General features: G+C 37.6%; 1 protein-coding gene across 2 annotated transcripts in view; it reads left to right on the top strand.

The window, feature by feature from the left end:
* LOC131029688 (protein pleiotropic regulatory locus 1) overlaps positions 1–17247 on the top strand; it is a 119609-nt gene that overhangs the window by 13751 nt on the left and 88611 nt on the right. For both annotated transcript variants that reach the window (XM_057960278.2, XM_057960277.2), the window contains exon 3: positions 12323–12440. In XM_057960278.2, the coding sequence (XP_057816261.2) occupies positions 12323–12440 (118 nt within the window). The remainder of the gene's footprint in view (positions 1–12322; positions 12441–17247) is intronic.

Raw genomic sequence — 17247 nt, 5'->3', positions numbered from 1 at the left:
AGCGCTGTATCCAGGTGTTGTGGTAGCTGTTTAACTTTTGACTGTGTTCCAACATGATGTTGGTCAAAGATGCCATCACGAAAATTGAGGTTGAACGAGGTCAACGTAGTGAAGGCACGAGACAAGAATCTGATTAAAAAATCAGAATAGAAGCAGTTGCAAAATGAATCTAAAACCTTGGAGTGGAAACCGAGGCACGAATCCCAATGCATGAATTTCTAGGTTTGTTGAAAAACCCAGAAATTAAAATTTCTTGCAAATTTGAACCTTGAATTTTTTTTAAAAAAAATAGAAAATAATATTGATTTTGTAAAAAAAACCAGTAAAAAAAAATGCACAAATCCCAAGGTATCTTTTTGCAAAAAAAATTAAGCTTCCTGAAAAGAAAAAATAAGCTGCAGAAAAATACTATGGTTTTTATTTTTTAAAAAACCAGTAAAAAAAAAGGGCTTAACCCTAGTCGGCAACCATAAACCACCCACAGGTTCGATCAAAAAACCCTAGATGCGAAACCCAGAACGAAATCGCAGAAAATCACGAAAAACGTGATTAAAGGAAATTGCAAAAATAGCGTCGTGCGGGCCACAAATGAGCGTGAAAAATGCACAGGCAGAAATCGCGTGCAAAAAAAAAAAACGAACAGATGCGCCGCCAAAATCCTTCGCGGAACGTGAAAATCGCGTCAAAACAGAATCACCGTTGTAGGAAAAAACGCAGAAATTTGGAGAAAAAATCGCATGCCAAAAACGCGAGTATGAAACCTGCGAAAATCGTGATTGAAAAATCTGCAGGTCACAGTAAAACACAAAGAATACACAGTCGCCCAAAAACCCTAGGCGGGCCAAAAAACAAATGCGACCCTGAGCTGGAAAATCATGCAGAGTAAAAACCACAAATTCTGCAAAAATCTGAAAAGCACAAACCCTAGCCGGAACCTGCCAAAAAAAACTTCTTCTTGACCAGCAAAAACGAAACCCTCGAACCCTGCAAACCTCGAATTACAGCGTAAGAAAAAGCCCACAAAAATTGCAGCACTCGATTTTTTTTCATAACAAAACTCTTAAATTTTTTTTTGGAAATTACTTCCAGGTAGCCTCCACGAACTTTTATTAAATTTTTTTACAAATCCTATAGAAGCCCATTGACCCGCTCTGATACCATGAAAAATTGATTGCTCAAAATAATCGGATTAGTCTATTCAACGATATACAACTGTATATATAGAGATTACAAGACGACGTTCTAAATTAAGAACTAGTCGTTTTAAGTGAAAACTAAAAAGCTAAAAAAGCTTAAAATATTAAATAAAGCTTAAAAAGCTAAATAATATAAGCTAACTATGCGTCTTTAATAAAGAAGCAATAGTTTCACTTAATGAACTTAAAAATCTAAATAAGTCGACTAAAAAACTAAATAGCTAAATAAGTTGACAACTAAGATGACCACTAAGAATAGAAGATGACCATTATAGAATAGATATTAATATTATTTTAACTGAGTACCCTCGTTCCCCCTTGCTTTCCTAAGATAGTATATAATTCTAAATTTTTCACCCTTGCAACCAAGAGGAATGGATCTATTTGAATTGGGTTTGTCTAAATTTTGCATTATATAATTTCTCCCATTCTTCACGTATGAATTACATTTCTTATGACATTTAATCAATTGTCTAGATCCTTGGTCTAAGCAAAGATGTTGTTCCTAAGAGATCTTTGAACATTTAGTGTTAGCTGAACCTGAAATATGCAACTTATTGAATCATTGATATGGAAATGTGTGATTAAAAGTCATCTTATTCGGTAAGGTATATATGCATATACATTGTTTGTTCCATGTTTAAAGTCGAGATGCTAATAAGAATGCCATTATCATGTCTCAAAACATACGGATTATCATACTGTAGAATTTAAACATGCTAAAACATTTTAGGGTATAATTCATAGTATAATAAGTAGATTGGCATAGGAAGGCCTTATCTTAAGGGAAGTATGTAGATCTCTATTTTTGAAAACTAGTATGGTCTTGTGACTATGAACATTGAATTAAAGTTATTGGGAGTATCAAGCATATGAAGATCTAACAAATATATTGTTCCCACTACCTTTAGCATGACTTGGGTGTAGATTGGGCTTGAGCAAGTTAATAATTATGGTTGTATGTCTTCTTATAGTTGGATAAAATACTATAATTTACAGAGTGTAAATGCACTAGTCTTAGAGATTGTGATACTGGTATATGATATGAAGTTTTATTTAATACATCCAAGTATAAGTTTTAAACATAATTTATCCTATATTTTGTAATTATGCCAAAGAACACATTATGACAAGGTGGGTAGGGGAGAGGGGTTAGCTGTTGTACAGGGTCCAATAGTTGTACACCCACTTGTGCTTATAATTTCCAGGCTTACCACATATTTATATTATATATTGTAAATAAATAATCCACATATAAATAAAAAAAATTATCAAATGTTAGTCAAAATTGACCAATACTTGAACACAAGAGAACCTATAAATGTTATATGAAAAAGGCATAAATACATTCATTAACAAGTGAAATAAATAATTTTTTGTTTCAATTAAAATATCATAGCTATCCACTATAAGTGTGTCATTTATAAAATAAGATGCTCACTTAAACAAGTACTGTTATCATAGTGAAAAAATATTATTATTTTTATGCGTACAACTATTGAGGTAGCAATGTATATGCATTGGAGTATTTCATATTAATAATTTGTCTTATCACAAATATAAAAGGTGAACACAATAAATACCTTGTTTTTTCTGCAAAATATGAGGGATCGTCCAAAGGTTTTAGTGTTTAACAATTGACCCCTTTGTGTCCAATATAAGTTGTATTTTAGATAATAATATGTTTTTTATGTATAACAACAAAATAATTTTTTGTGTTCAACCATTGGTCTTCTAGTGTTGGATATAAAAGTTAGAGATAACAAACATTTATGATTACTAATAGGTATTTGGTCAATTTAAGTTGCATATAAGTTATATTTTACATAGAAATACGATATTACACTGATTACAAATGATATTTTTTTATTCAACTACTAGGGATTTTTAGATTAAGTTTTGGTCGAATCTTTTAAAAGTCATTTTTTGGACAATTTGTACTAGATGTGTTATTTTGACAAGTTGCATGATGAGTCATGCCTTCAAACCTTAGTTGTAGATAGTTAAGTGTCCATTTTACATTTCTAAAAAAACGAAGGTCTTCCGATATTCCATGTGACGACTACATGCTAACGAAGTTAGCCCTCACGACTACTGGTCCCTCTCCCCTACTTATAATTACAAGAACTTAGACATGAGTGGTAAGTGCAAAATTAACTAGTTCGAGAACCAAGCTACTACAAGAATAATGGGTCACAAATTAAGGAAATGGAAATAGAATGTTCAGAATATTATCACTATTGATATTAGGGAGTGTATATCTCTCTATATGAAGATAGGATGAGCATAGTGTTGCCAATTGTCTCAAGTTAAACTTGAGCGTTGATCATACTTCAAGCTAGTCGTAAGCATTGACATACGTCTTTTAAGGTTCAAAACGATTTTATGTGGCTTTATTGAGATGATGTCAATAGGATACTTGATGCCGTGGAACCATATTGAAGTAGGACCCACCGTGAGAATAATTGAGACTTTAAGATTATTTTGGCATCATTTTGATATTATGATTACATGATGTTTATTAACCTCTTATGTACCATAACCTTGATAAGAGAGATACCATGGGATCTAAGGAAGGGTTATGATGGCTATGGCGGATGATGGTATGCTTGTGAAGGAATCTTGGCTAAGGTTATGATAAACCTATGTTGTAATACCTATGAGATTTTAGACAATTGTGATATTAGAAATATTAGAATTGGTGTTACATAAAAAAGATATTAAGATGCCTATAATTATGAACCATTGGGGAAATTCTATTGTAGTGGAAATAGGAGAATTAATTTCCTTAATGCCATTTTATCCTCATTGGTTAGTGCAATAATAATATATGCTATAACTTTAGAATGGTATTTGCGTAATGGGGTAAAGGATTTTATAAGACTATAAGATATTTAATGATCCTTTTGGTAGAGGAACCTCCATATCAAATCTATCAGGTGAATTTTGAATGGTGGTGTTTTCTTGTGGGTTTGTGTGAACTAAGGTGATCTTAGGTTGAGTGATAAGGTTAGCCCCTATGTTGATAAAACAAACCTTGCGATGGTCAAGTTGGAAAAGGAATAACATAGGTGTAGTTTGATCTAGGACCTTAATAGCCTTGAAGGGGAGTGTTATAGAAGGGGTTGCTAAATTGTGAACTTAGTCTTATTTCTCGAGGGAGAAACATTGGTCTATGGAGAACATGTGTGTTAAAGAGGTGAACCTATAAGAGGTTTCAGAATATTCCTGTTGATTAACTATGGTGAGGTCTAATCGGAGATCTCGACATACATGAATAGAGGTGATGTGTTATAGGGTTATTAAATTGGGAAGTTGAGTGTAGGTCCTTTGAGAGACCCGGTGAGGGGAACTAGTGTAACTTTGACCTGTTTGGAAGTGGGAATGTAGGCTGTCCTTGGGTGAAAGATGCCCCTCCGACCTCAAGTCCGTAGAGGGAGGTTCTAGAGGGGAATAACTACCAAGTTTAGGGGTTGTTCCCATTTTCTTTAACCATCCTTCTTTAGTAGGCTTCAGATGAGTCCGAAATAGGCATTAGAAGATTATGAAAGAGTTAAGAAAATTGATATCTTGTACGTAATATATAATTTGCTTTTGAATAGCGGGTTGAAGGAATTGAATGGTCAATTACCTTATAATAAGTTTGATAATCCATTGAATAAAGGCCATCTTATGTACTTGTGAATTTTAATCCCCGATCTTTAAGACTTCATGTATATACTTCTAGATTAGTCCATTGTGATCTACTTGTTTTAAATTAGGAGCCTCTTTTCCAGTTATAGTGCTAAGCTAAGTATAGGCGTTGACTTTTATAGCAATGGATGGAGTTAGGACCCTATTGAAAAATAAATTGAATGAATGATTCAATAATCGGATGATTACATTGAACGATATACACACGTATATATAGAGGTTACAAGACGATGTTCTATAATTAGATCATAACGTTAAAGTAAAAGATTAAAGAGCTAAAAGCTAAATTAAGCTTAAAAGCTAATTAACTAAAAAGAAAAAGCTAAATGCTAAATAAAGCTTAAAAGCTAATTAACTAAAAAGCTAAATGACCATTAAACAAGGAACTAAATATAGGTGACTAAAATATAATTAAATATTCTAATACCCTCCCTTAATGGTCATGCTATCTATCACACCAAGCTGCCCTCTAAATTTGAGAAACTTTGCCGGGCTCAAGGACTTGGTGAGGATATCTGCAGTCTGATCTTCTGTAGGAATGTACTGCAGTATCACTGATCCATCTTCAACATATTGGCCGATGAAATGACAACGAAGCTCCACATGCTTTGTCCGCTCATGGAAGACTGGATTTTTGGCTAATTTTAGAACCTCTTGATTATCACAAAACAAGGGAGTAGGTCCTGGTTGAGACATTTGCATGTCTGCAAGCATCCTACGTAGCCAAATTGCCTCACATGATGCCTTAACAGTTCCCCAATACTCTGCTTCGGTCGAGGAAAGAGCTATTGCCTGTTGCTTCTTGCTGGTCCATGTGACTGCACCTGTACCCAAGCTGAAAACATACCCAGAAGTTGACTTTCTGTCATCAACACAACCTGCCCAATCTGAGTCTGTGAAACCAACCAGCCTAGGATCTTTGCTTCTGCTGTATAGAATGCCAAAATCGGGATTGCCCTTTACATATCTAAGCACACACTTTGCTGCAACCCAATGTTCAACTTTTGGGGCTGACATGAAGCGAGAAATATAGCTCACAACATAACTGATGTTAGGTCTAGTGGCGGTGAGATAGATGAGGCTGCCCACTAGTTGCCTGAATGAAGACTCATCCACTATAGGTGAATCTGATTTGGCTGATAATCTGAGCCCTATCTCCATAGGTGCAGATGCAAGTTTACAATCTTGCATTCTAAACTTATCTAGTAGGCTCTTGGCATACTTTAATTGAGAAATGAATATGTGGCTATCAGTCTGCCAAACCTCTACACTGAGACAATAATGGAGAAGTCCCAAATCTGTCATATCAAAATGCTGACACAAATTTTGTTTGACCTGCATGATCAGATGTGCTGCATTGCCAGTAATGATGAGATCATCAACATAGACTACTAGAAATAGAATATCATCACTAGTATGTTTGACATACAAATTGGGATTTGAAGGACTCCTCTGAAAGCCTTGATCAATCAAGTACTTATCATTTTTGATGTACCATGCACGAGGAGCCTGTTTGAGGCCATAGAGTGCTTTGACTAGTCTACATACCTGGTGTTCCTTACCGGCAACCTTGAAACCTGGAGGCTACGTCATGTAGACTTCTTCCTACAAATCACCATTGAGAAAGGCACTCTTGACGTCCATTTGATGGACTTTCCATCCAAATTGAGCTGAGAGAGCGAGGACAAGCCTAATGGTACTCATCTTGGCTGTGGGAGCAAATATCTCCTCATAGTCGATGCCCTCCTTTTGTGAAAACCCTTTTGCCACCAACCGAGCCTTGTACTTATCAAGACTTCCATCAGCTTTATACTTGACTTTAAACACCCATTTGCAGCCAATGGACTTCTTTCCTGGAGGAAGATCGGACAATACCCAAGTGTTGTTTTTCAAAAGACTATGTTGCTCCGCTGCCATAGCCTTTTCCCATTCAGGTACACCTTTAGCCTCTGTATATGTTTGAGGCTCATAAATACTGTGAAGGTTGGCCATAAGAGCAAAATTAACTGTGTTTTGCTGGCTCTTACCTCTAACGGATCTACCCTCAAGAGCTCATCATCATGAAGATCACCAATGGTCTTGGCCCACCACTTAGGCCGGAGAGTAGAAGTACCAGTATCTGCTGCAGCATGAAGAGTGCCTGGAATATCTGGAGCAAGCTCCTCTGGATGTGGATCGAGAAGATCCTGAGGAAAGTCAGGGGGTGCAATGTCATGCTTGGGAGACCCCACAACTTCAGAGTCAACTAAATCTCTCCCATTAGGTGGAGCTAAGGGAAGACGAACACCCATACTTATAGCCTTTGGAGGGTGATCCTCAGTGCTCAAATTAGGAGAGGAAGGCTGAAATGGCCCTCTTTCTTCATCAAATACTACATCTCGACTGAATATGAGGTAATTAGTGTCTATATCAACCAACCGATATGTCTTGTGGTTGTCACTGTAGCTGATGAACATCAATTTCAGACTCTTTGGATCCAGTTTGGTGCGCGTGGCATCTGGAATCCAAACATAAGCCGTAGAGCCAAAAACTTTCAAATGACTGATTTTGGGCTTCCTGCCAGACCAAGCTTCCTCTAGAGTCATCTTCTTAACGACCTTTGTGGGAGACCGGTTCAAAAGGTAGATTGCAGTGAAGACCGCTTCCGCTCAAAAGTGTTTTGGAATATTTCTATGCTCCAACATAGACCGAGCCACACCGTTCTGCTGTGGGATGTAAGGTGTGGTAAGCTGATGCTTAATGCCATGTGATGCACAAAAGTTGGTGAACTTTGTAGAACAAAATTCCCCTCCATTGTCGGACCGAAGAGTGACTATCTGACAGCTAGACTCTTTTTCCACTAAGGCCTTAAACGTTTGAAACATGGCGAACACCTTTGATTTCTGCTTAAGAAAATAAACCCACATGCGTCTGCTGAAATCATCAACAAATAATAGAAAATACCTGCATCTAGTGACAGATGGAGTGTTCATGGGACCACAGATGTCTGCATGAACGAGCTGCAAGACCTTGGATGCTCTCCAAGCGTCTCCATATGAAAACGAAGTCCTATGCTGCTTTCCAGCTTGACACGCTCCGCAAACTCCATGATTCTGAGTTTGAATCTCAGGTAATCCTATGACTAGATCCTCTCGAACCAACTGAGAGAGATAGTGGACATTGAGATGCCCATATCGCTGATGCCAAAGAGTGCTGATGGAAGTACTCCTAGCTGCCATGGCGAGCTCCTGAGAACCAGTAGAATCAACAAGTCTATAAAGACCATGATCCTCAATACCAACTGCAACTGTAGTGCGAGTCTCCCTGTCAACAATGCTGCACTTGTGCAACTCGAAGAGGACATTCAGCTGTGGTGAATGCTGCATAATCTGATTGACTGACAGTAAATTGAGCTTCATACCAGGTACAAAGTATACATTGAGGAATATTAAATCCCTCCCACCAGTTGAAATCTGAACGTTGCCCTTGCCGACAACAGTATACTCTTCGCCTCCACCAAAGATCACTGAATCAGTGAAAGGCATGTACTTTGTAAACCAATCCCGACGATGTGTGAAATGCCGAGAGGCTCTAGAGTCAATGTACTAGGTTGATGATTGAAAATCATCAGAGGAGGTTTGGGCCATGAATGCATAGAAGGCATATTCCTTTTGATCAGGATGCGTGGCAGAATTGGCTTTCTGCTTGGACCCTCCCTGTTTGGATTGCTAGGATGCTATCAATTTCCAGCAATCTTTCACCAAATGGCCATATATATGACAGTAGGAACACTGTAAGCTCTTCTTTTTGGAAGACTGCTGAGGTTGACCTTGACCTTGTCCTTTCTATTGGAAGGACGAAGCTTTACCCTTGTACTTATGCAAAGCTGAGGCTGTGAAAGCCTGTTCAGTGGATGAACTAGCGCTGCTTCCAAATTGCTGCTTCCATGCATCCTGTTGTAGCAACTTGTTGCAAAGATCAGGAAACTTCAAATCAACAGTAGTAGAGGAGATATTGAGCGTATCAATGAAATGCTCGTAGGATCTGGGAAGGTTTTTCAATGTGATCACTACCATATCCTCTTCCACTATGGTTCAACCTATAGCTTCTAACTGATCACTGATGTCCTTGATCTTCGTAAGATGTGCCTGGATAGATGACTTCTCATCCATCATGATAGAAATTACATATTCTTTAGAAAGAAACTCGGCTCTTGTCGGACGTTTCATGAAGATCCTTCAAAAGATCCTAGATCTCTTTTGCTGTTTTACGTGAAGGCACCTGTGGGAGTTGATCATCTATGACGGAGAGTTTGATAAGCATGACAGCCTCTCGATTCTTCACATCCTGTTTGTCTTGATCATCACCTGCTGTTGTAGGACAAGATTCCTTGCCCAAAACAAGCTGATCAAGGCAACGATACTCAAAGATGGTAAGCATATGCTGTTTCCAGGGGTTGTGGTTGCGGCCATTGAACTTCTGATTGTGTTCCAACATGATGTTGGTTAATGATGCCATCAAGGAAATTGAGGTTGATCGAGGTCAACTAAGTGAAAGCAAGAGATAGAAGAATCTAATTTAAAAAAAAAAAAATCAGAATAGAAGCAGCTGCTAAAAAAACGGAAACCCTATAGGAGAATTTTGCCACGAATTCCAAGGTTTGGAAGAAATCCAAAAATTAAAATTTTCTGCACACTTAAAACAGCATAAATGGTGCCCAAAAAACAGCAAAAATCCCAACGTCCACAGAAATAGTAGAAATTGTGAATTGTTTTTAAATTCGAAGGCAAATTTGCTGGCACAAAATTCGAGGTGTTGAAAACGAGGCACCTAGAAAAATCTGAGACCAACCTAGAAAAGCTCTCGAAAAACCCAACAAGAAATTGAAAACAGAATGCAGATCCAACGGCTCAAAAATCGAGGCACAAAAAACGATGCACCCAGAAAAATCTGACGATGACCCAGTTGAAGTCTCAAAAAACCCACCAAGAATCTGCAATCAGAATAAAATTTCGATTTGAACTAAAGGGTCAAAACCCTAGTCGAAAAGTGCAGAAACCCTAGGAAAATTTTCAACCTGCAAAAAAAATCTGTCCAGGAAGAGAAAATAAATCTGCTCTTTTGAAAAAAAAAACAAAACAATTTTAAAAAAATCTCTTCAATAAAAACTTTGAAAAATTTTAATAACAAAAAATTTCGAAAATTTTAATTTCCATGCTCTTATACCATGAAAAATAAATTGAATGAATGATTCAATAATCGGATGATTACATTGAACGATATACACACTTATATATAGAGGTTACAAGACGATGTTCTATAATTAGAACATAACGTTAAAGTAAAAGATTAAAGAGCTAAAAGCTAAATTAAGCTTAAAAGCTAATTAACTAAAAAGAAAAAGCTAAATGCTAAATAAACTTAAAAGCTAATTAACTAAAAAGCTAAATGACCGTTACGTTAAGCAAGGAACTAAATATAATTAAATATTCTAATACCTATGAGGGCATAGGTAGAGGATTGTATTCTTGTAATATGTAGACTAGTCCTCTCTATTTGAGGTGATCACCGAAGGATAAATCCTATGACCCGCTTAGGATAAGCTTATTTGCTCGAGATTAACAGTAGTCAAGGAGCGTACTATGTTGGTAGACCGTCAGCCGTACTACCTAGTTAGCGAATGGATACCACCAATTGCATGTAGACAAGAGATACCACACATTGATCTAGGGTATCGGGCAAATTCCACTAGGAGCATGTGGGCCTGGGGGCCAGTTGCATGCTAGCGATGGATGTCCTTGTTGCTTAGCCATCTGATGGATTGCAAGGAAGAGAATTTCTAATGAAGAATAAGTAGGTAATAATTGGATCAACCATTGTATAATGTGGGAATATATTTATGTGGAAGTGGTATACTCTACTTTGTTAGGATGAGGACGTGCACTTAGTGTAGTATGGGGATACAACGAATCCTAATCTCACTTGCTTGTTGGCGTAGAAGACTAGGCAAAAGAATGTGTCCCATGGTGTAGTGCGCAATGCACTGACATTCTTTTTATCTGGTATGCACTATGGGCAAGTGGTAGCTAGCCGTTCTGGCTATGTCAGTCCATCACTGTGTAAATGCTAGTCACTATGTATGTGATGCCTATTGAAGCTAGTCACTATATATATGAGTGGTGTATATTGAAGCTAGTCCCTATGAATGTGTGACGTATGCTAGAGCTAGTCACTATGTATATGTGATGTAAGCTAGAGGTTGTCATTGTGTGTGTGATATGTACGAGCTAGTCATCATGTGTTTATGGGAAGTGTGCTCGACTCACTCTCTATGGAATCGGGAATTTTGGAGGATCCCTCCCGTGTAATTGTGTATGTACACTATTTGAACGCAATTAGATACTACTTTATTATTGTTGCGCTAATTATTAATAAATAGTCTTGGTTTAAAGAGAGATCAAAGATCTCATACGAGAGGAGAGAATGAACTCCCTCTAAACTTCAAGGGTGAACTACGAAGCCTCTGACTTCCCTCGAAGTGATACATAGGCAGGGTCATTTAGAATGAACCCTCAAGGCGTAGGTCTAGGTCTAATGGGGATTTTGGTTTGAAGAGCTTACCACTTTTGTGTATAAGCATAAGTGGTGGTGTAGAGTTGTCACCTCTATGGTGATTGAAGAAACTATGAAGTCAACACTTCTAAGATAGAACAAGAATCTTGGTCGATTAAGTTGGTACTTGTGAGTTAAAAAAAATTAGTAGCAACCAAGGGGCGGTTGTTACAGTTTGAGATTTTACAACGAGATTGTTTGATTGATTCCCTGTATAATTTTTCTACATAGAACATCCGATGGCCTAACCTCCATAAGGGAATTGATTATCTTTAATACATATTTTTGATTAAATAGTGAGGGAATTTTAATGGTGTCCACACCTCATTAATTTTTGTTAATTTTGGTTTGGGCTTAAAAATTAGATTCCATTTGGTCACTGTGATTTTAGATTATAGATGTCATCCTTACTAATAGCAAGGCAGTAGGGTTCATGACCTTAAAATCAGCGCATTGAGCCCTACTAGATGCTTCTATATTGAACTTTTTTGTTAGTTATATCAATCTGAATTATCCTTGGAGCTTTATTATACCACACTTAATAAAATAACCCAACTTCAACAAATGAATTTTATGTCATCTTAGTTGATCAAAGTGGATAGTATCTTTTGTTGTTGTAATGATGATATTTCTTCCTAGTTGGATACTTGATAGTGGGTTTTTAACATGTACTTAAATTGTCATTTGTTATAGTGATATTGTTAGATACTGCAGCACAACCATCTTGTTTTGAAGAAATATAAATGGCTGCTAATTTCTAGTAAATAATTCACTGTGTTGCATGAGCGTTGGGGAATTTGTGATTTGTCGAGTACAATACATTGATTGTGACAATTTTGTAGGCACGAGATGAATATGAAGTAGTAAAGAACTTGCCAAACTCAACACAGAGAGAAGGTAGCAGTTTAGGAGCAGTGAATAATGCAGCCGAAAGTCAACCATTATCTGCGACTATTGCAGGTATAAGTTTTTTACAAGTTTTAAAGTGAGTGAATTCTTTACATATTTTTTTTCGACTTGTCAAATGAGCTGCTTTTATTTCAGCAAAATGATGTTCTCAAAATGACTATTTTTGCACCAACCTTGAATCAACCATGGAATTAATAAAAGCATTACATTTTTATTACACCTTTCGTCATAGTTTTGGGGTTAGATCAAGGCCTTGGCTGAATATTTTTTCCCCTTTAGTTCTCTAATTGTAATTTCATACAAGAAACAATGTCTTTGATAGGAGTTCTATATTGAAATTTATCCTAGATGTTTCAATCTGTTATTGAAACTTCTCTTGTAGTGATTTTCATCTACTGATATGGTGGGCATTTCGATTTTGATATGTGTACGTTTAATGGCGAACATGAAGTTCTATACTGTATTTTGACATATTTTGATCCTTGTCGATCTTGGTCATTGGATTATATTGTTATCGTTCTACCTCATTGGGACAGGGATCGACACATTTTCCAGGCATCTGAAGGAAATGAGCCCTCACCCTCGTGTAAGTACCTTGCCATGATGTTTCACAATGCTTACATGTGATCTTGGCTGTTCCACTTGTAATCTTCGTCCTTGGAACACAATCACAATATTTCTACAATGGGTACAAGCCTTTTTTTCCCCACCTGACATTCTAAACGAAAAAAAATAAAATTAATAGGTTTGGTTGCAAGATGCAACATTCAATGTCCCATTTTGGTGCCCTCCCTGCCTCGTCTGATTATACCCCTACCTCTTCTGAGGATGACACTAGTGCTGGGGAGTTGGGAGGTGAGGAGTCCAACTCGGACTTTGAGGTGGATTCTCCTCCCCCTCATAAAAAAGCCAAATCTGAGATTTCATCGAAGGCTAAATCTTCTTTGGGTAAGGGTAAGAATGTGCGGAAGCAATTGGTTGTTTCTTCTTCGTCCACCTTGGCTGGCAAGGATTCTCCTGTGTCTAGTGGTAATAAGGCTAATTTTGAGGGCTCCGTAGGTGGTAATAGGGCTTGCATGAAGCCTGACAGCCAGAACCCTGAGAAGCCCCCTTCGCCGCCCCCTTCACCGTCTCCACAGAATACCACCAAGGACCTTCATGCAAAGAGTGCGGAGTTGAGTGATAAGAGGGATGACTATGACAATGTTTTGGGAATGGCTGGGGACCATGCCATTGATACTTTCAGCATGTTCAAGTGGCTCTTTCATGAGCTTAAAGAGGTCAAACTCAACAAAAGTACCTTGGGTAGCAGGATGGAAGTTATTTTTGTGGTCACTGCTTAGGAAAATCAGAAAGGTAACGGGCAATGGATGGAAGATGAAAAGAAATCAGTGGTGTGGTGGACTGCATCAACAGAGCAGTTGAGGGCATTGATCAGATGCAAAAAAAGATTTGAGGATAGGCTCACCCATGTGGAAGAGAGCTATAAGAAAATTCAAGCTATACTCATGACAATTATGACCAACAGTCACAAGATTGTCAAACAAACGGCAGATGCCATGAATGCCTTGGTGAATAATCTTGATAAAGTGCAACAGGAGAAAGTTCTAATCAATATTGGTGATGATAATGAGAAGACTCAGGCTGATCAAGGCCCTTGTAAGCAGACCTGGGGCAACATGAAGAAAAAAGCTGCGACTTAGAGCTTGGATTACAAAGAGATTAGAATGGCTGCCAACAAGATGAGCTTGGTGGAGGTTGAGGTCGCTGAGACCCTGAAGAGCCTCATGTAATTGTGCTGTCTTTTCTATGTTTTTGTGTTTTGTGTTTTGTTTCTTTGCTGGTTTTTTGTCTGCCTGTTTGGGCGTTTGTTGGTTTCTTGGCTGCTCTATGTATAGTCCTATCTTTTGCAACCTGTTTTGTTTTGGATCTTCTAATGCTTTGATTCTAAGCCTTTTAGAATCTTCTATGTAAATGGTTTCAAGGCCCCTTCAAAACCTGTTTTTGCCTTAATCCAAAACATTCAACATCCAAAATAGTTGTTCAAATTCAATGAATATTTTATAGTTCTATCAGCTATATATGAAAAGAGAGTTTAATGCACCCTTGAGATTATGTTCTGGTTTTTTAAATGCTCCTTGTAAATCCTCTTGATTTTGGAGAGAAACATTAATTTGGTTTTTCCACTTCATATTGTGACACATGATTATCTTCTTGGGAAGCATAGTTAACATGTTTAGAATATTTATTGGATCCACATATCAATTGATTGTGGTTTTTGATTTCTCTCATCGTTGCCAGCAGTAATAAGTAAATTTTTTCATTGTAAATGTAGTTAGGTGTTGGGCATTGCACAATTTTTCATTTTACTGATTATAATTGGTCTTGAAATCAATGGCTTTCTTAGAAGGTTATGTGATCCTAGAAAGGCTTTTATAATTATGGAGATCATTGAAGCATCAAAAGTTGTAATAGCATGAGTTTACTATAGGTTTTAATTTGATTGACTTTTTGATACTTTACTTTATCTTCTTGTAAACCTAGAGTTTCATTAAACTATTCATCGGTAACTTTCTTGAGGATATTCTATTTTTTTGTGGGTCATAGTTGGCTAACACAAAACTTGAATTAGACTCATCAAGTTGAGGAGTGTCAATCTTAGATTGGGTCATGGCTGTCACTTGTGTCGGCTATTTTTTCTTTATGTGTGGCGTTTTTCTCTTTTTGGCTTTTCTCAACTCCCTTTTTTGCACTTTTCGTTGTTTTAAATTTTAGGGTTTTTGATTTTGTTGAGGAAACTGCAGGAGATGGTCGGAGATGGTATTGGGACATCTTTTGCAAGCAGCGACATCACCAATTGCGTCTTCGGTACCAGAGATGTGACCTGGTCCTTGAGACGTGTCCTAGGAGGTCAGGGATGCATCTCCCCACAACCTTGTTGACACATGAAACCGTCAACACATCTATAATACCAATTAACAGATGTAGTAGTTGACACCGATGCGTCCTTCGTACAAAATATAAATATTGAAGTAAATGTTTATGTTTTTTCCTTGACTTATCCTTGTCATATTATATCCTAGGATTTTTAAAGTGTTGACATTTCATATTCTGATAAGTAGGAGGCATTTTCCACAGCAAGTCAAATTATGATATTGCTATCAGGATTCAACTATGTAGTTTTCGAGTCAAACTCATTGACCCGTGATTCATGAGTAGTGGTTCACAAGAACCCATCTCTCATGAGAAGGAATGGTCTGCTTAGCACTCATAAGGCACAACACTTGTTGAAGGTTTTGCAAATGGGGTTGCAAGCTAAGTGGGGTTAACCTTGGAGGAAACTCTGTGGTTAAGCACGTGTTTTGACCATTTCACACATTGCCCCATCACATATGGGGATCCCCTCTTTTACTTCCAATTTTTAGGTTTTAGGTTAGATTGGCAGTAGCAATCCTTTAGATGGAGCAAGGTTGAGTTGATTTTATCCACAACGTTTTGGAGTGAATGATTCATGATGATCATTCCATTTGATCATCATCTTTTACTTGCTTAATCAGAGATGAAGTGCTAAATTTGGCTATGGCAAATTGTTTAGGAGAGGTAAATGCTTGTAGGGAAGGTTGGCTAAGGTCCAAATTGTCATGAAGGGGCTTAAGGAAAAATGATTAAGTTAGCAAAGTTGTCATCTTGAGGTCACTTTTAGCTGCCTCCCAAATGTATGAACTTCCAGTTGCCTCCCAAATGTGTGAACTTCCAGTTTCTTCTCAAATCAGCAAACTTTCACATTTTTTTTGCTTGAAGATGATTACGACCTTGCCAGAATGTTGCTAAGAGGTTATCAAAGGCTTGTTCCATGGCAAGTTAAGGGAGCAAATGAAGTAGCAAGTCAATCACCAAATGATGAATCACTTCCAATACCCTTCCAAATGTGCGAACTTCCAATACACACCTCAAGGCGCAAACTTTACCTTGACACTACCGGTGCTCACCCAAAAACACGAACTTCTTGTGATGGTCTAAAAACGCGACATTCACATTTTCCCTTCCATTACCCACCTCAAAGTGCGACCTATCACTTCCAGTGCTCGTCCTAAAGTGCGACCCAACCACATCCGTTGCCCGTGCAAAAGCACGACCCTTTGATGCTCATCACCCGCAGCAAGGAGGAAATCATATAAGTTTTAGTGCCACATTAGGAGAAGTGGCCCACAAAGAAGGGAAACGTTTTAAGTTCAAATTCGTATTGATGAAAGCAAGTTGGCCTTTGTCCTTAGGAAATTGAGATTGCAAAACCATTAAATGAAAGGCACAAGTCAGCCTTATGATGAAGCGCACCCCCTCAACGACTATAAAGGCAATGTTGATCATTTCATTTGATTAACATACAAATGATAAACTGAATGATCTCAATCAGGCAGTGATTTTGATTAAGGAGCAGCGATTCCATTCAAAACAAGATATTGTCAAGATCATCATCGCTAAGGCAGCAAATTCTCTCTCAATTGATAGCAATTTTGTTCAAGCATAAGGCGAATTCACATTCAATCAGCGAATGCAAGGTGGCATCAACGATTTGGTTCTATATTAGGCAGCGATATTCATCAAGCAAATAACAAACCTACCTTTTCAAATCAGCGAATTTACCAGCCAGGCTTGTGTCTTCAATCACAGCGATTTCATTTCTCCATTGAGAGACAACAGCATACTTTAACATCAAGGTTGCTGATCAGGCATTGTCAAAGCTCAAAATTAGCAAATTCACCTTCAAGGGCAGCAACCTTCAACATCAATCACAGTGATTTGATCAAGTAATACAAGCAGAAATCAGTGAAATTTAACAAACCCCTTATCAATTTGC

Source organism: Cryptomeria japonica, chromosome 9 (genome assembly GCF_030272615.1).
Source record: "Cryptomeria japonica chromosome 9, Sugi_1.0, whole genome shotgun sequence".
NCBI lineage: Eukaryota > Viridiplantae > Streptophyta > Pinopsida > Cupressales > Cupressaceae > Cryptomeria > Cryptomeria japonica.
Note: the sequence above shows the minus strand (reverse complement) of the source record. Positions and strands in the feature narration are given on the sequence as shown.